This window comes from Entelurus aequoreus, linkage group LG10 (assembly GCF_033978785.1).
Source record: "Entelurus aequoreus isolate RoL-2023_Sb linkage group LG10, RoL_Eaeq_v1.1, whole genome shotgun sequence".
NCBI lineage: Eukaryota > Metazoa > Chordata > Actinopteri > Syngnathiformes > Syngnathidae > Entelurus > Entelurus aequoreus.
Genome location: NC_084740.1, coordinates 34,287,510 through 34,313,654, shown reverse-complemented (window position 1 = coordinate 34,313,654; position 26,145 = coordinate 34,287,510). Strand labels below are relative to the sequence as shown.

At 41.1% G+C, this 26,145-nt stretch overlaps 1 protein-coding gene across 3 annotated transcripts in view; it reads right to left on the bottom strand.

Annotated features, from left to right (window-relative positions):
* LOC133658489 (cyclic AMP-dependent transcription factor ATF-1-like) overlaps positions 1 to 24,560 on the bottom strand; it is a 28,413-nt gene extending 3,853 nt beyond the window's left edge. The window contains exons 1-2 of one of the 3 annotated variants that reach the window (XM_062060578.1): positions 24,206 to 24,560; positions 6,403 to 6,525 (exon numbers count right to left, since the gene is read on the bottom strand). In XM_062060578.1, coding sequence (XP_061916562.1) covers positions 6,403 to 6,525 — 123 coding nt within the window. In that variant the 5' untranslated portion in view covers positions 24,206 to 24,560. Of the gene's footprint in view, positions 1 to 21; positions 1,147 to 6,402; positions 6,526 to 24,205 lie in introns of those variants that run through there. The other 2 variants (XM_062060579.1, XM_062060581.1) reach the window with 2 other exon arrangements.
* Between the last annotated feature and the right edge of the window lie 1,585 nt (positions 24,561 to 26,145).

Genomic DNA, 26,145 nt, shown 5'->3' with positions numbered 1-26,145 from the left:
GCAAAAAAGTACACTCCTCACATTTCATTGGTCAGTGATAGTGATGTCATCGCTCGTTGATGGAGATGAGCATGAACGAGTGAGCGCAGCTACTAGCAACAACATTGCGGGTGAAAACATGTTAAGTGTGGGAACATTTCACCCTTATCCCGTTAGAGACATCACTTGCTAATTTTGCAAAATTTTAGCCAAAGTCCACGAGCTAAACATTGTCTATATCAATTAAAGTACTTTATTTAACCAATAGGAACTTCAGGTGTGTAGCAGCGTCAATTTGCAGCACAAAGAAGAAAGAAACAATAACAAACGTCAATTACACAAACATGCGACACCACTGTGCCACTTTCATTAAATAATATACAATCTAATAAACGGCTTACATATTGACAATGAATCCATAACACAGTAACATACAATGAGTCTATTACAGTAGCCCTCTAGAATTGCAAGCAATTAATCAATCGACCTTAGTGCAGCTTTTCATTTTGAGGAAGTTAGATAGCTTAGAAGTTTTTATCTATTGCTGCTATTTTGACTGACCTTTGTTTTCATAAGAAATGATCCCTTGTTTTTGTCAGCATTTGCCTGTTCTGGCTTCTAAATGGACAAAAGTTTAAAGGGGAATTGCACTTTTTTGTGAATGTTGCCTATCATTCACAATCCCTATGTAAGACAAGCACACGTGTTTTTCATTTTTTTATACATTCTAAGTTGTTAAATACGGAAAGTACGAGGTAACAAAAGCTAATGAGAGTAAATCCATTAAATCCACCACAACAAAGTACAAAGATGTATCAGAAGACCATGTGAGAAATGAAAATCGTAACCGTCAAATTTAACGCTGTGCTTATTGATGCCAAGGGCTGCTACATAGCTTATGCAGCTATTTACATACTGAGCTGCTGCATGGCCTCTGAGTTGATCAAAGTTCATTCTACATTATAAATCATGCCTCTCACTTGTATAGTCAAAGGTTGTTGCCATAAACCGTAAGGTTGTCCAACTTTGACATTCAACTTAGACCCAGAGATGGCAAGAAAGACACAAAATTATAAATATAAATGCGGTCAACAAAGTAAGACTTTGCCATTTACCCTCTCAGACAATTTATAAAAATGATAGGTGAACAGCTGATTTTATTACTGCTAACGTACCACACTCCATGTGACTCACATTCCGTCAAGCACCAATAAGTTATTTGTCATGCAAAAAAAATAAACACCACAAAGCCTACAAATAACATTAGCTGGCAACTACACTTACATTTTAGCAACCATTTTTATGAAAGTTTAGCTTCTTGAAGGACAGTAGCATTGAAAGTACCGTATAGTGGTTAGAGTGTCCGCCCTGAGATCGGTAGGTTGTGAGTTCAAACCCCGGCCGGGTCATACCAAAGACTATAAAAAATGGGACCCATTACCTCCCTGCTTGGCACTCAGCATCAAGGGTTGGAATTGGGGGTTAAATCACCAAAAATGATTCCCGAGTTAGCTTTTATGATGACGCCGGCTGGAAAGTTCTCTTTTGGCAAGGTCTTCCTTTTGAATCTCACCATGGGTGGAAGTTTCTGGCCGTTAGCATGGCAAGCTAGAACCACAGTGAAGGACGACTTCTCATTCCCTGCGGTGGGAATATTCACCGTACGTGTTCCCGTTGTATCCACAGTGCGGTTCACATGAATATCAAAAGTCAGTGGAACCTTGTACGCGTGTCTCTTAGTAGGAGACATTTTGTGGTCTTTACAGAAACACACAAATGAAATGAAACGTAATATCCGTGCGCTTCTTCTTCTACGGGGGTGGGTGCTCACCTTGGCGGTTGCTTACAGTAGAAGAAGAAGCGCTTCCTCTTCTATGGGGGCGGTTGCTTACCGTAGAAGAAGAAGCGCTTCCTCTTTTACGGGGAAAAAAGATGGCGGCTGTTTACCGTAGTTGCGAGACCTAAACTTTATGAAAATAAATATTAATATTAATCCATATATAAAGTGCACCGGGTTATTAGCCGCACTGTCAGCTTTTGAGAAAAATGTTGGTTTTTAGGTGCGGCTTATGGTGCGGAAAATACGGTAAACTTAGATATACCGTAATTTCCGGACTATAAGCCGCTACTTTTTCCCCTCGTTCTGGTCCCTGCGGCTTATACAAGGGTGCGGCTTATTTACGGCCTGTTCTTCTCCGACACCGACGAAGAGGATTTCGGTGGTTTTAGTACGCAGGAGGAAGACGATGACACAATGATTAAAGACTGACTTTTCATATACCGGTAGGCTGGTTATTTTGATAACGTACAGGCGAGCACTTTGTATTACTTTGCACCGTTGTATTATTTGTACTCTGCACGAATGCTGTTCGCCATGTCAAAGATGTGAAAGTTTGATTGAAAGATTTATAGTTAATAAATGGGACGCTTTGCGTTCCCAAACAGTCATCTCTGTCCCGACAATCCCCTCCGTGGTAGCAGGAACCCCTATATACTACGCTAATTACACATCAAAACCCTGCGGCTTATAGTCGGGTGCGGCTTATATATGGAGCAATCTCTATTTTCCCCTAAATTTAGCTGGTGCGGCTTATAGTCAGGTGCGGCTTATAGTCCGGAAATTACGGTAATTTACATTAGTCAATGTATAGCTTGTACAGCAGCATAGATTTATGATTCAATGAAAATGGCTCAACACCAAGTAGGGCTGGGCGGTATACCGGTATTATAGTTAATACCGGTGTATTTCAGAAAGCGGTATATATTTGAGACAATACCGCCATTCCGGCTATAAGTTTTGGTCCATATCGCCCAGCCCTGACACCAAGCCATTATTGTCTAAATAGCTAGCAACATAAGTGAGTAGCAAGATAATTGTGTCTTACAGTCAGTCGTGTTGGTGGTGGTATAGTATTGTTATGTTCTGGGCCGCATGAGTGCTTCCAGGTTGTCAGGGGAAACATGAATTCCGAAAAATGACTGTGTCACATTATGAAGCAGAGCATGATACCCTACTCCTGAGAAACTGGGCTGCATGGCAGTTTTCTGACAAGATAAGGAGTCCAAACACACCTCCAAGATGAAATGCTAAGTTGAAGAAGTTGAAGGTGATGGAGTGGCCAAGTATGTCGCCTCCAAGGCTGAACCCTTGAACTTCTGTGTGGAAAACGGAACAAAAGAAGGTAGAGGAGCGCAAGGTGTCCACTGGAAAGAGGATTCCAGTAACAACCTCTGGAGCTCTACTCAATTCCATGCTTAAGGCAGTGCTAAATATTGATGATCACACTAAATAGTCACACCAAAGCCAATTTGTTCAATGTGAGGTTTCACCGTTTTTTTCCACTTATTTAGACAATAATGGCAGTGTGTTTACTTATTTTGTGAGGACAGTTTATCTATACTGTTTTCCAAGATGTACACTGACTACTCTAAACTATATGCAAGTTTCATTTTATAGTATTGGTAGTGTTACCTTAGTCTCTCCCAAAAGCAAAAGAGTTAGTTTAATTTAATTTCCCATATAGCACTGAATCGTACAAGCAGCTATTTTAATACACTTAATAAAGAACAGGCACATACATTGCGTTTTTATTAAACAAACTACATGGTCTTGTTTACAAATTGTCATGTTATCTGTATCAGATGAGAAGTAGGAATCGGCTTCAATTAACGACATGTCTCTATTTTGACTTTGTAGATTATTTTGGAGTCTTTGCTTTCTTTTACTAGTTTGGGAAATGTAACTGTGGAGGAGTGATTGCGATTATGGCTGGGAGATATATCGATATACTTGATATATCGCGGGTTTGTCTCTGTGCGATATAGAAAATGACTTTATCGTTATATTCGAGTATACGTTCTCACGCATTTGCTTTTAGCTGCTGGCATTACACTACAGGCTCTTCCCACTCCTTGTGTCTCCTTCTCACAGACAGCAAGCGCACCGTCTTACACACGTCACATACTGTCACGTAATATGTGACATACGTATACGCCCTCGTGGAGCAGAGAGGTAGCAGCATGGGTAACGTTAGCTGTCGTGCTAGGGGAGCCATGCGAAATACGAGAGAAAGAAGATGTGAATCTGGTAACAAATGAAGGAAGAATTAATTCCCAAGAAAAACAGCAGGGGGTCCATCATCTGGCGGTGGTTTGGCTTCAAGTGGGAATATGTCGAACAGACAACCGTAATTTGTCAAGTGTGGGGCAAAAGTGTTGCTACAAAAAGTAGCATTACTGCTAATATGTAGCATCATTTGAAAAGTCCCCTGCTAGAGAATGAAGAGTGCTTGAAACTCCGCATGTCAACATCTCCGTTCGGTGCCACACCATCAAAATGCAGAGGCAAACATTTCCAGATCAACACCGTATGAAAAAAATAGTCAACAACAAAAGGAGATAATGTCCACAGTAACCTACCACATAGCGAAGGACATACACTATTTGATTTCCTATTATGCAGCTCATTTCTATTATTGAAAGGCCTACTGAAATGACATTTTTTTATTTAAACGGGAATAGCAGATCCATTCAATGTGTCATACTTGATAATTTTGCGATATTGCCATATTTTTGCTGAAAGGATTTAGTATAGAACAACGTCGATAAAGTTCGCAACTTTTGGTCTCTGATAAAAAAAAACCTTGCCCCTACCGGAAGTAGCGTGACGTTGTCAGTTGTTCACTCCCTCATATTTTCCTATTGTTTTCAACGCAGCTAGCTATTCGGGCCATTACCCCATTAATTTGAGCGAGGATGAAAGATTCGTGGACGAGGAACGTTAGAGTGACGGACTAGAATGCAGTGAAATACTTTTTTTTTTTTGCTCTGACCGTAACTTAGGTACAAGCTGGCTCATTGGATTCCACACTCTCTCCTTTTTCTATTGTGGATCACGGATTTGTATTTTAAACCACCTCGGATACTATATCCTCTTGAAAATGAGAGTCGAGAACGCGAAATGGACATTCAGTGCCTTTTATCTCCACGACAATACCTCGGCGAAACGCTTTAGCTACGAGCTAACGTGATAGCATCGTGCTTTAACTGCATATAGAAACAAAAAAAATAAACCCCTGACTGGAAGGATAGATAGAAAATCAACAATAGTATTAAACCGTGGACATGTAAATACACGGTTAATGCTTTCCAGGCTGGCGAAGGTTAACAATGCTGTGCTAACGACGCCATTGAAGCCTACTTAGCAACCGGACCGCACAGAGCTATGCTAAAAACATTAGCTCTCCACCTACGCCAGCCAGCCTTCATCTGCTCATCAACACCCGTGCTCACCTGCGTTCCAGCGATCGGCGGAAGGACGAAGGACTTCACCCGATGCGTTTGGCGGCCCGGAGACGTAGGAAGTCAAGGTGAGGTCGCCGGCTAGCGCGTCTGCTCTCCAACAAAGTCCTCCTGGTTGTGTTGCTGTAGTCCGCTGCTAATACACCGATCCCACCTACAACTGTCTTCTTTGCAGCCTTCATTGTTCATTAAACAAATTGCAAAAGATGTCCAGAATACTGTGGAATTATGAAATGAAAACAGAGCGTTTTGTATAGGATTCTACGGGGTACCATAACTTCCGTTTAACTGACTACGTCACGCGCATACGTCATCATACCGCAACGTTTCAGCCGGATATTTCCCGGGAAATTTTAAATGTCACTTTATAAGTTAACCCGGCCGTATTGGCATGTGTTGCAATGTTAAGATTTCATCATTGATATATAAACTATCAGACTGCGTGGTTGGTAGTAGTGGGTTTCAGTAGGCCTTGAAATATGTTGTGTGACATCATGCACAAAAGTGCACTTTATTTGTTTTAAACTATTGTAGTGGCGTTCTGTACAAAAAGTGCACTTTAATTTAGTGTTGTTTTGATATGTCATCTTAGTGACATCATGCACAAAAGTGCACTGATAGCTTGTTTTAAAATGTATCTGACAATCTTGGACTTTCTGTTTTGGAAATGACATGAATGTTTGTGCCACTGCTTAATTGTTTAATAAATACAGTTTTGGTCAATTGACTTAGTTGTGATTTCCTTCTCTGCATGAAAATTTAAAATGAGCATATGCAGTATGAACAAAAATGTTTTTATGTAGACACATAGAATCATCATACTGGTGTGATTATATGCATCAAGTGTTATTTCAGGGCTAAGGCAAAATATTGAGATATATATCGTGTATCGCGATATGGCCTAAAAATATCGAGTTATTAAAAAAAGGCCACATCGCCCAGCCCTAATTGCAATACAGTCGGCTACACTGTACACATGCGGTGAGCCAAAGACCCCACCCAATTCTAACTATGTGAAACGCCAAAATAAAATGTGAGGAGTGTGCTCACTTTTGTTAAGACTGTGATGACTTATTGATTTGTTTGACGGACAATGGTAAGCAACACAAATGGAGGTCTGACCTGCGAAGTCTGCACCTGTGGGGCCTGAATGACCGACGACTGAGGAGACTGGATCACTCCTTGCACCTGTAACTGACCCCCTGGCAGCTGGACGACGGTCACAGGAGAACCACCAAGTGACATCTAAAATGAAAAAAAAAAAACAACCCACACATCTTTGCATTAAAAACTAGATTCAGGACCTTCTGACTAGAAGCCATACTAACAAATACACTGGAAAAAAGGCCATCACCAAAGAACACGTTCTGTGTTCTGAAATCTCACGTATTTAGTAATGATACACCAAAAGACTCATCACTGAAACAACATTGCAGAAACAGAAAACACACCATAGGGAAAAAAAAAAAAAAGAGTATTGTCTGGTGCCCCATTTAGTATATAGCCTGTATTTTTTTATTACATCATATTGCTATAATACCAATGGTAAATAAAAATAATGTGTTAAGGATGAATATTAATTTGTGCAATTGCAATGTTTTAATTTTAGCGAGGTTAGTACACAGTCATAGTCATAAATGCCATTGTACAAATTATTGACATCAAATTATTTTGGTGTTTTGGGCTTGCCGTCCTCATTTTCGGTTTCGGACAAGAATTTACATTTTGGTGCATCCCTAATATTTAGCCTGAAATTCACAAATAGCATGACTCATTTTGTCACCTATTGACTGCATTGCACTTACAAATGATAGTGTTCTCAAAGTCTTGACAACTGCAAAGGGACGGCGTGGCGAAGTTGGTAGAGTGGCTGTGCCAGCAATCGGGGTGTTGCTGGTTACTGGGGTTTAATTCCCACCTTCTACCTTCCTAGTCACGTCCGTTGTGTCCTTGGGCAAGACACTTCACCCTTTGCCTCTGATGGGTGCTGGTTAGCGCCTTGCATGGCAGCTCCCGCCATCAGTGTGTGAATGTGTGTGTGAATGGGTAAATGTGGAAACAGTGTCAAAGCGCTTTGAGTACCTTGAAGGTAGAAAAGCGCTATACAAGTATAACCCATTTATCATTTATAAATAATTTTAAAAGCAGAATATTTTTAAAAACTACGTATCGTAAAGTCCTTGTCAATACCGAGCACCTACATACAACAGCCTTAAAATGGACAGTCAGTATAGAAAATTAATCGATCAATGAAAGTGTGAAGTCGCTGTCATCCGTTTGTGACAATGCGATCAACAGTTTGCTCACACATATTGCACCTTGGTCTGAGCTGATAGTACATAAATCAATTATTCGAAAGAAAAATGAAAATGACCTTGATAACTTCCATAATGGATTAATTGCTACGTCCATGTGTGCTTGTTTTCTTTATCTCTTGCTTTAAGACACGGTGCAGGAGGGTAAAATGAACGCAGTGAATCTTCTTGTCAGTCATCCACAATCTTTGTCTCAGTGGGTGGAGGCGGGATCGCTAGCTTACACCAGGGTTCGTACACCTTTTCCATGGCCAAATTCAGGCACTTTTTAAGGACTTTCAAGATCAATTTTCCAGTTTTTCCAGTACCCTTTAAAAGGCGAAAACCAGTTTGAGGTCACCAAATGCTGCCTGTAGGAAAAATATGGAAAATCTGCTAAAACTTAAGCCTAACATTGAACCAGCAGTTATCATTAACTGAATGGGGCATAGAAAATGAAGCAGTGTTTCTGTAGACTATTCAATGTCATTGGTGTTTGCAAACGTGTCTCCATTTGTGTTGTTTTTCAAATTTCTTGTCCTCTTTCTTACTTACAGCACTCAATGACATTGAACAGCACGGATTGATTCACACCGCATTTGTGCTTGTAAACTGCATAATGTGATATAAATACACGCACCCTCAAAATTTCAATTCCACTCATTTATTAACAAAACTGTTCCACATTAATATAAGGATAATAAATGTACAGGAAATATTGGGATCTTTTTGTGTGGAGTTTGCATGTTCTCCCAGTGAATGCATGGCTTCCCTCCGGGTACTCTGGCTTCTTCCCACCTCCAAAGACATGCACCTGGGTATAGGTTGATTGGCAACACTAAATTGTCCCTAGTGTGTGAATGTGAGGGTGAATGTTGTCTGTGTTGGCCCTGCGATGAGTTGTCGACTTGTCCAGGGTGTACCCCGCCTTCTGCCCGAATGCAGCTGAGATAGGCTCCAGCACCCCCCGTGACCCCGAAAGGGACAAGCGGTAGAAAATGGATGGATGGATATTTTGTTTGTTTCACAATACCTCAGTCACCTTTCATTAAGCACATCTAGCCTTATAACTGTCGCTATGATAACAAATTAACAAAAATACAATAGAAAACTTGTTTTGCTTTCACTGAGGGAGCCAGACAAGTTAAGTAGACAATGAAAATAATAGAGCAAGTAATGCATACAACCATGCTTGTGTAAAAACTACAAAATCCTTCAAATTAACTCAGCTCTAAGTTGTGAAAAAGGTTACAAATTATACATTACAGTAGATCTTGATGCTTTTTTCCTAACATCAAAAACAGGGGGCAATTTTTAAAATGGTTTACCTTTAAGTAGCCTATCAATAAGATAGGCTACTGAAAATATCTTTTATCAGCTGCACCTAAGCCTACTGTTCAAATATTTAGGCTACAAACTTCTGTTTTTAATGCATGTCTCTCTCTTTAGTTTTTATGGTTGTAATTCCATCTAAATGTTACCAATGAAAATATAATCAGACGACTAAACATGAAAATATAGATGTCAACTTCTTTTCTATAACTTAGTCATTCACATCCTTGCAACTGTAGACTAGCCATGGCACCCAGTGTTTACCTTAGGCATATTATGCGCTAACGTCAGATGACCTTAGATTTTTAGTTGAGGGAAGTTCTTAACATTTTAATTTGTCATTGACAAACGCTAGCTTTTTTCCTTTCATAGCTTGTAATAACTGTCCGTAATTGACATGTAATCTAGCGCTGATCTCACAGTTTAGGTCTACCATGTACCAAAAGGTTAGAAAACAAAACTTTAGCTAACGTTAGTTAACTTGTAAGGCTAGTAATCTCTGTGGCTTACCTTTCATATGACTCAATTTCCTTTTTGCATACTTTGCAGCAGGCTACACGTGAATTTGGTCCACGTTTTATCCAAAGTTTGTGTTGGTCATTTTCCATCCAATGTTCATTAAAAGGACAACCTCCCGGCATAATGGACCGATGCACCACTGTCCTCTTGGGGGCGACACAGAGCCATAGGCTCTGGCATGACAACAACCTAATGCAGGGGTCACCAACGCGGTGCCCGCGGGCACCAGGTAGCCCGTAAGGACCAGATGAGTAGCCTGCTGGCCTGTTCTAAAAATAGCTCAAATAGCAGCACTTACCAGTGAGCTGCCTCTATTTTTTAAATTTTATTTATTTACTAGCAAGCTGGTCTCACTTTGCTCGACATTTTTAATTCTAAAAGAGACAAAACTCAAATAGAATTTGAAAATCCAAGAAAATATTTTAAAGACTTGGTCTTCACTAACTGACAAAGAAACAGACAACAGATTTAGTGTCCAGTTCAAAGTGTGACATGATTTAAAAATTTGACAGTTGACTTCTGTATTTTACATGAGTTATTATTTGTACAAACATGGTGCAAAGTAATTCATGATTTGTTAAAAAATGTTAGTGGCTAGCTAGTTAAAATGGGATATTGGGATTTCACAAGACTGTCTTAGAAGTGATCATTTGAAAATGTTCAATTTGAAAAATGTGCACTTAGAGAAAATATAAAAATAAAGTGTTGCATATTGATATTTATCTGTTTCTATATATATTGTGAGAAACCATTAAGATGATCAGTGTTTCCACAAAGATAAATATCATTAATTATTAATAATAACAAGAGTTAAAGGTAAATTGAGCAAATTGGCTATTTATGGCAATTTATTTAAGTGTGTATCAAACTGGTAGCCCTTCGCATTAATCAGTACCCAAGAAGTAGCTCATGGTTTCAAAAAGGTTGGTGACCCCTGACCTAATGTAAGGGCTCGTGCAAAGCCAACAGATCAAGTGTGTAGCTTTCATTTCTAAGGAAACTTATTTTATTTTTTCCATTTTATAATTAGCCTATTGAGTCAGACTGCCGAGAAATATGATGAACATTTCCAAGCACTTCACCCAAAATTCTGGCATTTTTCAAACCTTGAAAACACAACATTAAAATCCAAGCATTTTCAAGGTTTTTAAGCACCCGTACGAACCCTGTTACACACAGGGAATGGTAGTCGCTAATAAGCACCACGACGCAACAAAAAGTATGAAGGAAAAAAATTTGATTACAAAAGCAAATGTCCCGTGTGGAAATATTTTGGCTTCAAACGAGTTTGCAAGATGAATCTATCAACAAAGACGAACAAGCAAATATACCCAATTTGTTGGAAAGTGATAGCAACAAAAACCAACTAATCACCTACCCAGTTTTTTCAACTAGGTAAAAACTGAGTCAATTTTAATTTCATTATTGTTCATCTATTTAGGATAATTAAAAGTTATTGACCTTCCAATTACAAAGTAAAAAAACACTAATTACAAAATCAAAGTTTGTTGCTTTTGAAAATAATTTTTGGTTTATTACTATTATATGATTACATTGGTGCTTAATTTGGTCTGAAAATAATGCTGACAATAATATTGTTTATCAGCAATAATTTTGGAACAATATATCTTCCATCCATCCAGCTTTTTCCGCTTATCCGAGGTCGGGTCGCGGGGGCAGCAGCCTAAGCAGAGAAACACAGACTTCACTCTCCCCAGCCACTTTGTCCAGCTCTCAGCGGGAGATCCCAAGGCGTACTTGGGCCAGCTGGGGGACATAGTCTCCCAACCGTGTCCTGTGTCTTCCCCGTGGCCTCCTAGGCATTCGGGGGAATCCTGATTAGATGCCCTAACCACCTCATCTGGCTCCTCTTGATGTGGAGGAGCAGCGGCTTTACTCTGATCTCCTCTCGAACGAGAGAGCTCCCACCCCATCTTTAGGTAGAGCCCCGTCACCCCATGGAGGAAACTCATTTTGGCCGCTTGTTCCATGATCTTGTCCCTTTGGTCACAACCCAAAGCTCATGACAATCGGTGAGGATAGGAACTTAGATCGACAGGTTAATTGAGAACTTTGCTTTTTGGCTCAGTTCCTTCTTCACCACAACGGATCAATACAGCGTCTGCATCACTGCAGATGGCGCACCAATCCGCCTGTCAATATCCCGATCCACTGTTGCCTCACTCGTGCAAAAAAGACTAAACTTGGGACAAGATCTCTTCTCCAATACACAGCCCTACTCACAACAAAATAATATCGTCAGGCAAAATGTATTATCGGCTAAGGCATAAGCCACCATATAAAGACAGCATTGTCATCACCAGCCATGTATCGTATGAGGGGGAAAATTACTTTTAGTTCTGATTCAAATTCTTTGACAATTTCCCCCCCAAAACCCTCCTGTCAAATGACTTATCCTAAGTTTGTAAACATAAAGTGGTACCTTAACTTGAGTGCCCCAACTTAAGAGTGTTTTGAGATAAGCGCCGTCTCTCGGCCAATTGTTATGCTTTAAAGGCCTACTGAAACCCACTACTACCCACCACGCAGTCTGATAGTTTATATATCAATGATGAAATCTTAACATTGCAACACATGCCAATGCGGCCGGGTTAACTTATAAAGTGCAATTTTAAATTTCCCGGGAAATATACGGCTGAAAACGTCTCGGTATGATGACGTTTGCGAGTGACGTCACGGATTGTACCAGACATTTTGGAACAGCACGGTGGCCAGCTTAAGTCGTCTGTTTTCATCGCAAAATTCCACAGTATTCTGGACATCTGTGTTGGTGAATCTTTTGCAATTTGTTTAATGAACAATGGAGACAGCAGTAGGTTGGATCGGTGTATTAGCAGCTGGCTACAGCAACACAACCAGGAGGACTTTGAGTGGGATAGCAGACGCGCTATCCGACGCTAGCTGCCGACCGCACCGATGATCGTGGTGAAGTCCTCCGTCGCTCGCTGGAACGCAGGTGAGCACGGGTCATGATGAGCAGATGAGGGCGGGCGTAGGTGGAGAGCTAATGTTTTTATCATAGCTCTGTCGAGGTCCCGTAGCTAAGTTAGCTTCAATGGCGTCGTTAGCAACAGCATTGCTAGGCTTCGCCAGGCGGGACAGCATTAACCGTGTGGTTAGAGGTCCAGGGTTTGGTTCGGTGTCTCCTGATAGTAGAAGTAATAGTAGTATTGTTGATCTTCGGTCTATCCTTTTAATCAGTGGCATGTTTCTTCTGTTTCTATCTGCAGTTAAGCACGATGCTATCACGTTAGCTCCGAAGCTAAAGTGTTTCGCCGATGTATTGTCGTGGAGATAAAAGTCACTGTGAATGTCCATTTCGCGTTCTCGACTCTCATTTTCAAGAGGATATAGTATCCGAGGTGGTTTAAAATACAAATCCGTGATCCACAATAGAAAAAGGAGAAAGTGTGGAATCCAATGAGCCCTTGTACCTAAGTTACGGTCAGAGCGAAAAAAGATACACCCTGGCGTCCTGCACTGCACTCTAATCACTCTCACTTTCCTCATCCACGAATCTTTCGTGGATGAGGAAAGAGATCTGCTATCCCCGTTTAAATAAGAAAATCTCATTTCAGTAGGCCTTTAACTTGAGTGCCCCAACTTAAAGAGTGTTTTGAGATAAGCGCCGTCTCTCGGCTAATTGTTATGCTTTAAGTTGCAAGCAAAAATTTGAGTTACAAGCATTCCCGCCATTAGTTGGTGTAGCAAATGTCACAGTGAACCCCGTAAGATCTGCCCAATCATAATATCTTACTCGTCAGCATTAGCTTATAGATAGAGATCGACATAACTTGGTTTTCCAATCATGGGAAGGGAGAATATGGGTGTGAAGGACAACGTTGAGAAGAAATGGATGATATTCATTAAATTAACAAATAAACTGTCAAAAAACACGACTGAGGGTGTAGCCAACTTGGCAAGGCAACTCGAGTGTATAACTGCTAGTCTGCAATCATACTGAATCACAATGAGTCTAAAGTAGGGCTGGGCGATATATCGATATATGCGATATATCGCGGGTTTGTCTCTGTGCGATATAGAAAATGACTATATCGTGATATTCGAGTATACGTTCTCACGCAGTTGCTTTTAGCTGCTGGCATTACACGACAGGCTCTTCCCACTCCTTCTTGTGTCTCCTTCTCACAGACAGCAAGCGCACCTTCTACACACGTCACATACTGTCACGTCATACGTCACATACGTATACGCCCTCATGGAGCAGAGAGGTAGCGGCATGGGTAACGTTAGCTGTGTTGCAAGTGGGGACGGCGTGGCGAAGTTGGTAGAGTGGCCGTGCCAGCACTCGGAGGGTTGCTGGTTACTGGGGTTCAATCCCCACCTTCTACCATCCTAGTCACGTCCCTTGTGTCCTTGGGCAAGACACTTCACCCTTGCTCCTGATGGCTGCTGGTTAGCGCCTAGCATGGCAGCTCCCGCCATCAGTGTGTGAATGTGTGTGTGAATGGATGAATGTGGAAATACTGTCAAAGCGCTTTGAGTACCTTGAAGGTAGAAAAGCGCTATACAAGTATAACCCATTTATCATTATATGCATCAAGTGTTAATTCAAGGCTAAGGCAAAATATCGACATATACATTGTGTATTGCTGCTAAGAGGAAGGAAGACAGCTCCTGTGTGGACTCAGAAGACGCAACTGCTAGCTAGCTGCTAAGCTAGCGCGGAGAAAGGCAGCGCCGGTCAGAAGGTAAGTAGGAAGCTACTCCCGCAGACCGCGACCACTTCCCTGAGGACAGCAGGAACTTCACTCGGTGACAGAAAACACTGTGAGTAATGGCTTCCTGCGCGTCTTGCACCATACTCACGGAGAGGTTGGCTCTGCTAGAGGGCCGTGTCCGCCAGTTAGAGCAGAGTAATGTCGTAACTTTAGATGTTGCGGACACATCTGCTAGCGTTAGCTGTAGCGAGCTAACTAGCCCAGCTTGTAGCAGTCCTAAGCGGCCTACAAGCTACGGTGTACCGGTTGAGACGCATAATAGATTTAGCTCTTTAGCTAGTCCTACACCCCAGTCTACCGGGCACCACACCTTAGTCATAGGGGACTCCATCACCCGAAACATAAAGCTTAGCAAACCAGCCACAGTAAAGTGTATCCCTGGGGCCAGAGCACCTGACATTGAAGCTAATCTTAGGGAGCTAACTCGCAACAGGCCTAGTAAACACGTACGACAGGCTAATCGCACCACTAATTATGCGAATATAGTTGTACACGTTGGCTCCAATGACACTAGAATGAGACAGTCAGAGATTACAAAGAGAAACATAGCCAGGACTTGTGATCTCGCCAGAAAGATGTCCAGGCATCGAGTAATTGTCTCTGGCCCCCTGCCTGCGAGAGGCAATGATGAGAGATATAGCAGATTAGTCTCGCTTAACAAGTGGCTGGCTAGCTTCTGTAGGCAACAGGGACTAACGTTTATTGATAACTGGCCCTCTTTCTGGGGCAAACCAGGCTTGCTGATGAGAGACGGACTTCACCCTAACCAGGAAGGCGCCATCATCCTGTCTAGAAACATAGACTACTATTTAAGTCTCACTTGACTGACTACACTAGAGCAAGCCCGGTCACAGGCAATTACAATGTCTGTTAGTCCGGGTGAGGAGTCAGTTAAGCTAGAACTAGCCAGCGCCAGGCTGGATAATCCATGTACGCATAGCAATTCTCTTAGAATAATACACAATTCACATAATGTTTTTTCTGTTGTGTCTGTGTCAGAGGTGGACATGCATTCTACTGAGGTGGCAAATTATGATATGTCCAGTCTATTGCAGCACCAGGCAAACAATCGGAAAATTCCCGTCATATCAATTCCTAGATATGGTCGAAACTATTTAAAGTGCACTACGCATAATAAACGCAACATTGTTAATATTGCCACTACGGATAATCTTAACAAAAACTCGTCAAAACAGCCCAATACCTATAATATGGGCTTTTTAAACATAAGATCATTGTCTCCCAAGGCGTTATTAGTTAATGAGGTCATTAGAGACAACAATCTTAACGTCATTGGTCTTAGCGAAACCTGGCTCAAACCAGACGAATTTTTTGCGCTCAATGAGGCATCTCCTCCTAACTATACGAATGCGCATGTTGCCCGTCTTCTTAAAAGGGGAGGGGGTGTCGCACTAATATACAATGAAAATTTCAACCTTACCCCTAACCTAAATAATAAATATTAATCGTTTGAGGTGCTTACTATGAGGTCTGTCACACCGCTACCTCTCGACCTGGCTGTTATCTACCGCCCCCCTGGGCCCTATTCGGACTTTATCAGTGAATTCTCAGAGTTCGTTGCTGATCTAGTGACGCACGCCAACAATATAATCATAATGGGGGACTTTAATATCCATATGAATACCCCATCGGACCCTCAGTGCGTGGCGCTCCAAACCATAATTGATAGCTGTGGTCTTACCACAAATAATACATGAACCCACGCATCGCAACGGTAATACAATAGATCTAGTGCTTGTCAGGGGTGTCACCACCTCCAAAGTTATGATACTTCCATATACCTTATAAAATTTGAAGTTTTGACTCATTGTCAACAAGCTAATAATAATAATAACTGCTATAGCGGCCGCAACATTAATGCTGCCACAACGATGACTCTTGCTGACCTACTGCCTTCGGTAATGGCACCATTCCCAAATTATGTCGGCTCTATTGATAACCTCACTAACAACTTTGACGATGCCTTGCGCGAAATTATTGATAGTTTAGCACCGCTAAAGCAAAAAAGGGCCCCTAAAAGGCGCACCCCATGGTTTACAGAAGAAATTAGAGCTCATAAATTATCATGTAGAAAACTGGAACGCAAATGGCGCGCGACTAAACTTGAGGTTTTCCATCAAGCATGGAGTGATAGTTTAATAACTTATAAACGCATGCTTACCTTAGCTAAAGCTAAATACTACTCAAATCTCATCCGCCTCAACAAAAACGATCCTAAATTTCTGTTTAGTGCAGTAGCATCGCTAACCCAACAAGGGACTCCTCCCAGGAGCTCCACCCACTCGGCAGATGATTTTATGAATTTCCTTAATAAGAAAATTGAACTCATTAGAAAGGAGATTAAAGACAACGCATCCCAGCTACAACTGGGTTCTATTAACACAAATACGACTGTATATACGACGGACACTGCCCTCCAAAATAGTCTCTCTATTTTTGATGAAATAACATTAGAGGAATTATTACAGCGTGTAAGTGGGATAAAACAAACAACATGTTTACTTGACCCACTTCCTGGGAACCTTATCAAGGAACTGTTTGTATTATTAGGTCCATCAGTGTTAAATATTATAAACTTATCACTTTCCTCCGGCACTGTTCCCCTAGCATTCAAAAAAGCGGTTATTCATCCTCTGCTCAAAAGACCTAACCTCGATCCTGACCTCATGGTAAACTACCGACGTAGTTTATTTCCAAAATTCTCGAAAAAATTGTTGCACAGCAGCTAAATGAACACTTAGTGACTAACAATCTCTGTGAACCTTTTCAATCCGGTTTCAGGGCAAATCACTCTACGGAGACAGCCCTCGCAAAAATGACTAATGATCTATTGCTAACGATGGATTCTGATGCGTCATCTATGTTGCTGCTTCTTGATCTTAGCGCCGCTTTCGATACCGTCGATCATAATATTTTATTAGAGCGTATCAAAACACGTATTGGTATGTCAGACTTAGCCTTGTCTTGGTTTAACTCTTATCTTACTGACAGGATGCAGTGTGTCTCCCATAACAATGTGACCTCGGACTATGTCAAGGTAACGTGCGGAGTTCCCCAGGGTTCGGTTCTTGGCCCTGCACTCTTTAGTATTTACATGCTGCCGCTGGGTGACATCATACGCAAGTACGGTGTTAGCTTTCACTGTTATGCTGATGACACCCAACTCTACATGCCCCTAAAGCTGACCAACACGCCGGATTGTAGTCAGCTGGAGGCGTGTCTTAATGAAATTAAACAATGGATGTCCGCTAACTTTTTGCAACTCAACGCTAAGAAAACGGAAATGCTGATTATCGGTCCTGCTAGACACCAACATCTATTTAATAATACCACCTTAACATTTGACAACCAAACAATTACACAAGGCGACTCGGTAAAGAATCTGGGTATTATCTTCGACCCAACTCTCTCGTTTGAGTCACACATTAAGAGTGTTACTAAAACGGCCTTCTTTCATCTCCGTAATATCGCTAAAATTCGTTCCATCTTGTCCACTAGCGACGCTGAGATCATTATTCATGCGTTCGTTACGTCTCGTCTCGATTACTGTAACGTATTATTTTCGGGTCTCCCTATGTCTAGCATTAAAAGATTACAGTTGGTACAAAATGCGGCTGCAAGGCTTTGACAAAAACAAGAAAGTTTGATCATATTACGCCTATACTGGCTCACCTGCACTGGCTTCCTGTGCACTTAAGATGCGACTTTAAGGTTTTACTACTTACGTATAAAAATACTACACGGTTTAGCTCCAGCCTATCTCGCTGATTGTATTGTACCATATGTCCCGACAAGAAATCTGCATTCAAAGAACTCCGGCTTATTAGTGATTCCCAGAGCCAAAAAAAAGTCTGCGGGCTATAGTGCGTTTTCTATTCGGGCTCCAGTACTCTGGAATGCCCTCCCGGTAAAAGTTAGAGATGCTACCTCAGTAGAAGCATTTAAGTCCCATCTTAAAACTCATTTGTATAATCTAGCCTTTAAATAGACCCCCCCTTTTTTAGACCAGTTGATCTGCCGTTTCTTTTCTTCTCTCCTCTTCTCCCCTGTCCCTTGCGAGGGGGAGTTGCATAGGTCCGGTGGCCATGGATGAAGTGCTGGCTGTCCAGAGTCGGGACCCCGGGTGGACCACTAGCCTGTGCATCGGTTGGGGACATCTCTGCGCTGCTGACCCGTCTCCGCTCGGGATGGTTTCCTGTTGGCCCCGCTGTGGACTGGACTCCCGCTGATGTGTTGGATCCACTGTGGACTGGACTTTCACAATGTTATGTCAGACCCACTCGACATCCATTGCTTTCGGTCTCCCCTAGAGGGGGGGGGGGTTACCCCACATATGCGGTCCTCTCCAAGGTTTCTCATAGTCATTCACCGACGTCCCACTGGGGTGAGTTTTTCCTTGCCCGTATGTGGGCTCTGTACCGAGGATGTCGTTGTGGCTTGTACAGCCCTTTGAGACACTTGTGATTTAGGGCTATATAAATAAACATTGATTGATTGATATGGCCTAAAAATATTGAGATATTAAAAAAAGGCCATATCCCCCAGCCCTAGTCTAAAGGCATATATATTAGCTAAATAACAGACATTTTTTAATGAAAATATTTAAAAGCTGCTGATGGTTTGTTTGACTGAAAAGCAGCTGGAAATGAACACCATAGATGTTCACTATCCAAGAAAAGGGTATTTAACTGCTGAGTTCAGTTCGAAACTTGGAAGAGACTTTAATAGTTGTGCATAAAGATGATGTTTGATAAGAAATTATGGAGTTTGAGCCTATTATCGAATCCTCTTATCGAACCGATTCCTTATCGATTCTCTTATCAAGTCCAGATAGGTTGTTGTATATGGAAAAAAAACACACAATATTTGGTTTAACAAAAGCTCACTTTATTATGTAAGAAAAAAATAAAATCTAATAAATAAATAAATATTGACTGTTTCCCCCTAAAAAAATAAAATAAATAAATATTGACTGTTGCTACCCAAAGTATATTAAGTGGGATTTTTCAGAAAAACAATTATATACAGTAACACAAAAACAACCTGTCTCTGTGATCACTATAGGTGTATAAATAATATAGTGTTAAATAAAATCAGTCCCTTGGGCACAAAACTTAAAATAATACAGCGCTCCAAAAAGTGCACTTCTGCTGCTATTTGACATAACTTTGTTATGATGCTTTGACATTTTTTCACTTTGTTTCTTTATTGAAAGAAAATTCTATGAAGAGAGAAGTTGTTTGCAAATTTGGTTACAATGCTAAAAAATGAAAAGTTTAAGCTAAAAAAAGAAATACACTTTATTGAGTCAACATTATTTCTTTATAGGGGGAAAGATGTGATGTTATGAGCTAGACTAGGGAATATAACTACACTACCCAGCATGCAACGGGAGTGACGAACACGCGCGGTAGCCCCGAAAAGTGTTGTTGCATGTCGTCACGTAAGAATGAGGTTATGAGCAGGCTGTGAAAGTAAACGTCAAGAGCTCAGCCAACACGCCTCGTCTGCTTTATTTATAATTAGACAGACAACACATATACAGTGTGATTTTGTTTTGTTTACAAGGAAAGAAAAACAAACGTTAAAAAAGGGAGATGTCATATATGTTGTATATATATGTATGTGCTGCGGTTGCTTTAAGAACGTTGCGACAGCTGCCGTAAAGGAGGTGCGTTGCTAGCCTGGTTGCTATGTTTCCGGTTGGTCGTAAAAGTGTTCGTCATGTGTTTGGACCCTGCTCAAATCTCTCAGTAAAATTATTCATTGGATTATACCTTTTTGTTTTTAACTTTATTACACTTTGGAGCGCTTTTGTTTTTCCTGCTTTCCCTACCTGCGCCTAATGACTGAGCTACGTGACGTAATTTCTTGTGATGTCTCACAGGGCATTTCTGGTCGGGACAGGATTCATTCCCAGGGATTCGAATAAAGAACCAACTCTTTTTCTTTACTATAGTGTTCTCGATAACGGGTACCGGTTCTCAAAAAGGGATTTGAGTCTGAGGACTCGGTTCTTTTCTTATCGAACAACCGGGAAAACCGGTTTCGAGTACCATCCCTAGTTGTGCAGCATATTAAATATAACAAAAACACAAGAGCTTTCATTGAACCTGTGTAAACAAACTGGCAGATCCTTGCATTGACATTTTAACCTCCTAAAGGCTAGCGTCCACTGCAGTGCATATATTTGCTATTTTTTTTCCTGAAATTTGTAACTTCAACAAAATATATAGACCAAAAACAAATATCCCCTACAGAGAATATTGACTCTCAAAATAAGAATAATAATTAGTACCCCACCCCTTCCTTGGCGTTCTAGAACAATTAAGTTGAATAGCCCTGCTCTAAGCTAAATGCTTTACATAATTGTTACATTACTTTATAAAGTCAGAATATGTCAATTGTATGATGGATCTCATATTGTGAGTGCATATATTTTCAAAATAAACTTAAATCAAACAAAACAAAAATACTGTGGTTGTTAGTAGTACATTCAATGTATTGTTTATTGTTCTTATTTAAAAGGAATGTTACATGTTAAAATCGAGCTGTTCAGGGCCAAGCACAGATTAAATGTATTTAAATGCAAAACTATCTTGTAAATTGAGGTACAGTTTTTTTGGTTTTTTTTTAAATATCACTGAATAAGCGGTAGAAAATGGATGGATGGATGAGGTAATATCAATATTGGGAGGGTTATGCCCACCTTTATATATATACTTGTATTATGTTCAACTTTAAACATGAGCACAGTAATAGTAATAAGGAATGCTTCCGCTTTATCCCGCCAGAATGTCAAGGCATGTTTTGAAATGCACGTTTACGTAATCGACACAACGATTCTGATCTCTGATGCCCCCCCCTGCGCCCAGACCAAGTCCACATATCTCATCTCGCCTCTTTTACTAAAAAACTGGAGTCGATCTCAGCTGCATAAGGGCGGAAGGCACATACACCCTGAACAAGTCGCCACCTCATCGCACGACCAACACAGATAGACAGACAACGTTCACACTCACATTCACACGCTAGGGCCAATTTAGTGTTGCTAATCAACCTATCCCCATTAAGTTTAATAGCCCTGCTGTAAGGTAAATGCTTTACATAATTGTTACATTACTTTATAAAGTGAGAATATGTCAATTGTATGATGTATCATATTGTGAGTGCAAATATGTTCAAAATAAACTTAAACCAAACCAAAAAAAACTGCTCTAGTTGTTAGTAGTACATTCAATGTATTGTTTATTGTTCTTATTTAAAGTTAGTCGTTTTCCTTTGAACAGAAAACATGTTCAAATCGAGCTGTTCGGGGGCCAAGCACAGACTAAATGTATTTAAATGCAAAACCATCTTGTAAATTGAGGTAAAGTTTTATTTTTTATTTTTAAATATCCCTGGATTAGGTAATATCAATATTGGGAGGATTATGCCCACCTTTATATATATATATATATATACTTTTATTATGTTCAACTTTAAACATCCATCCATTTTCTACCGCTTGTCACTTTTGGGGTCGCGGGGGGGTGCTGTAGTGTATCTCAGCTGCATTCAGGCGGAAGGCAGGGTACACCCTGGACAAGTCGCCACCTCATCGCACGGCCAGCAGATAGACAGACAACATTCACACGCTAGGGCCAATTTAGTGTTGCCAATCAACCTATCCCCATTAAGTTGAATAGCCCTGCTCTAAGGTAAATGCTTTACATAATTGTTACATTACTTTATAAAGTGAGAATATGTCAATTGTATGATGCATCATATTGTGAGTGCAAATATGTTCGAAATAAACTTAAACCAAACCAAAAAAAACTACTATAGTTGTTAGTAGTACATTCAATGTATTGTTTATTGTTCTTATTTAAAAAAGTTAGTCGTTTTCCTTTTAACAGGAAATATGTTCAAATTGAGCTGTTCGGGGGCCAAGCACAGATTAAATGTATTTAAATGCAAAACCATCTTGTAAATTGAGGTAGTTTTTTTATATATATATAGAGCAGCACGGTGGAAGAGGGGTTAGTGCGTCTGCCTCACAATACGAAGGTCCTGAGTAGTCGTGAGTTCAACCCCGGCCTCGGGATCTTTCTGTGTGGAGTTTGCATGTTCTCCCCGTGACTGCGTGGGTTCCCTCCGGGTACTCCGGCTTCCTCCCACCTCCAAAGACATGCACCTGGGGATAGGTTGATTGGCAACACTAAATTGGCCCTGGTGTGTGAATGTGAGTGTGAATGTTGTCTGTCTATCTGTGTTGGCCCTGCGATGAGGTGGCGACTTGTCCAGGGTGTACCCCGCCTTCCGCCCGATTGTAGCTGAGATAGGCTCCAGCGCCCCCCGCGACCCCGAAGGGAATAAGCGGTAGAAAATGGATGGATGGATGGATATATATATATATATCCCTGGATTAGGTAATATCAATATTGGGAGGGTTACGCCCACCTTTATAAATATATATACTTTTATTATGTTCAACTTTAAACATCCATCCATTTTCTACCGCTTGTCACTTTTGGGGTCGCGGGGGTGCTGGAGTCTATCTCAGCTGCATTCAGGCGGAAAGCAGGGTACACCCTGGACAAGTCGCCACCTCATCGCACAGCCAACACAGATAGACAGACAACATTCACACTCACATTCACACACTAGGGCCAATTTAGTGTTGCCAATCAACCTATCCCCATTAAGTTGAATAGCCCTGCTCTAAGGTAAATGCTTTACATAATTGTTACATTACTTTATAAAGTGAAAATATGTCAATTGTATGATGTATCACATTGTGAGTGCAAATATGTTCGAAATAAACTTAAACCAAACCCAAAAAACTACTATAGTTGTTAGTAGTACATTCAATGTATTGTTTATTGTTCTTATTTAAAAGTTAGTCGTTTTCCTTTTAACAGGAAACATGTTCAAATCGAGCTGTTCGGGGGGGGGGGGGGGGGGGCAAGCACAGATTAAATATCTCTGGATTAGGTAATATCAATATTGTGAGGGTTACACTCATCTTTATATATATATATATACTTGTATTATGTTCAATGTATTGTTTATTGTTCTTATTTAAAAAGTTAGTTGTTTTCCTTTCAACAGGAAACATGTTCAAATCGAGCTGTTCGGGGGCCAAGCACAGTTTAAATGTATTTAAATAAAAAACCATCTTGTAAATTGAGGTAGTTTTTTTTATATATATATATCCCTGGATTAGGTAATATCAATATTGGGAGGGTTACGCCAACCTTTATATATATATATATATATATATATATATATATATATATACATATATATATATATATATATGTGTATATACATATATATATATATATACATATATACACTTTTATTATGTTCAACTTTAAACATGAGCACAGTAACAGTAATAAGGGATGCTTCCGCTTTATCCCGCCAGAATGTTAAGGCGTGATTTGAAACGCACGGTTTTGCCATACACTTTTTTTTTTTAAGTATAAAGAGAGAACTTCCTCTTTAGACTTCTTAGTTTTGCGTCTTTTATGTAAAATCGCACGCCATTGGCAGGCCCCGCACTGTTTAAACGCGCTAAAAACCAAGTCGCGTTCGCCATATTGCAAGTTTAGCATTTCCAAAAAAGGGGGCGCCTTCCTTTAAAACAAAACAAAGTTAAGAGTATTTTGTAATGGAGTCGGGACGTTGTGACCGCGCGTCGAGTTTGTCCAGCTAACATGTGTTAAAAAAAATAAATGAAAAAAAACACACTAAAAAGTGCACTCTTTGAAAGGCTCAAATCAACAGTTGCTTCACAGGACGGACGAAGTTGTGTAAGTCTCTGGTGAGCAAATGTCTACAACTCTGTCACTGGCACTCGGCTCGCCGCGTCAAGAGACGTCAGCAACACGGGGGAGCAGCTCAGCTAACTACACTCATCTGCCAGGCGGCGGAGAGGAGTTACCGAGAAGCCGAACAGCCGCCATTACGACCACGGCGCCGACTTACCGACGACCCGGACAAACTTACCTTTCACAGGCCGCGTAGCTGCTCCCGATCCCGGCGTGGAGTTTGTCGAATTGGTCGTGGTTGTAATTTTCACACCGCAAAATATTATGGAAAGTTACTTCGCGGGTATGGTTAAAAAAAAATGTTTTTGAATAAAAGCTACAGATACAAGCTAGCTTGTATCCAGGGCCAAAATTGCTCCCAAATAATATCTAAGATCAATAAGTGTCCCACAGAAAAAAAAACTGACGTCATTAATTTGGGCCTCGTACGGCAGAGTCTCTGTGACAAAGTACGTCACAGAGCATGGCGCACGTCACCACGCCTTCGGCCCGCCTACTTTTCTTCTTCTCGGCAGCACAACACTCATTCGGATGCGCTACTGCCGCTTCTGGTCCAAGTCTATCACTGCAACCACACGCAAGTACAGCACGTCTCATGAGTACATCTGAAGGTATTTATTTCAGTGGTGCCGTTCAAAACTCAACTTATGGTCAATACAGAGTGAAATATTATAAGGATGTATTTTTCTAATTTCGCAATAATTTGACAACTTATCAAAAACAAATCCAGTACAATAAAGCCCTCGTTTGTCGCGGTTACTTGGTAAATTATTTTCCGCACAAGAGGAATCCATCCATTCATTTTCGACCGCTTGTTTGCAAACCAATGTTAAAGTTGGCCAACGATCGTCACACACACACACACACACACACACACACACACACACTGGGTGTGGTGAAATGTGTCCTCTGCATTTGACCCATCCCCATGTTCACCCCCTTGGAGGTGAGGGGAGCAGTGAGCAGCAGCGTGCGCCACGCTCGGGAATCATTTGGTGATTCAACCCCCAATTCCAACCCTTGATGCTGAGTGCTGTTGGGATATATTGTGATTGGGATACAGTCCCACCACTCTGGTCGCTTTGGTGTAGAACACATTAAAGCCTTCTACAGAAAGCTAGGAGTATCCAACGATGATTTCAAATTAGAAATGGTCACAGCTGATGAGGTGTTTAAAAAATTGAGCGCGCTCCACCCTAACAAGGCCACCGGCCTTGATAATATTCCCTCCAGATTCCTCAGGGACTCTGCCTCCATCATTGCCCCCATCATCACGCACATAATAAACCTCTCAATTACACAAGGCCAAGTACCAAAAGATTTTAAGATTGCAAGAGTAACTCCCCTCTTTAAAAAAGGAAGCAAATTGGAACCTGGCAACTACCGACCTGTTTCTATTCTCAGTTCCATTTCGAAAGTAATGGAACAAATAGTTTATGAACAGGTCGATAGTTACCTTGCCACTAATAAACTCATGTACAAATTCCAATCCGGCTTCAGAACTAACCACTCCACTGACACATGCCTTCTCTATCTGACCGACCACATAAAACATGAGGTGGACGCGGGCAAATACTGCGGCATGGTCATGCTGGACCTTCAGAAGGCCTTTGACACCGTTAACCACGCTATACTGTTGGATAAGCTCAGAGCAATCGGATTTAACAAAACCTCATGGAGCTGGATGCAATCTTACTTGGAGGGGAGGGAGCAGGTGGTAGAGGTGAACGGCACCGTGTCTCCCCCCCCCCCCCCCCCCTCTTGGTGAGCTGTGGAGTCCCCCAAGGCAGTATATTGGGACCTTTACTGTTCCTAATATACATAAACGACATGTCATCGGCATGCGACTGTGAATTGTTTTTGTTTGCGGATGACTCTGCCTAGCTGGTATCCGGCAAGGACAAGTCACAGGTGGAGAAAATCCTCAGTGCTGAGCTCTGTAGAACTTGCACCTGGCTCGCTGACAACAAGCTATCCATACACTTGGGTAAAACAGAATCCATCCTGTTTGGGTCCCACATCAACCTCAAGAAAGTCAATGACTTCACCATAAAAGTGGGTGACATTGTTATCACCAGGAAAGATGAGGTCACCTACCTAGGTTCCATTCTAGAGGCT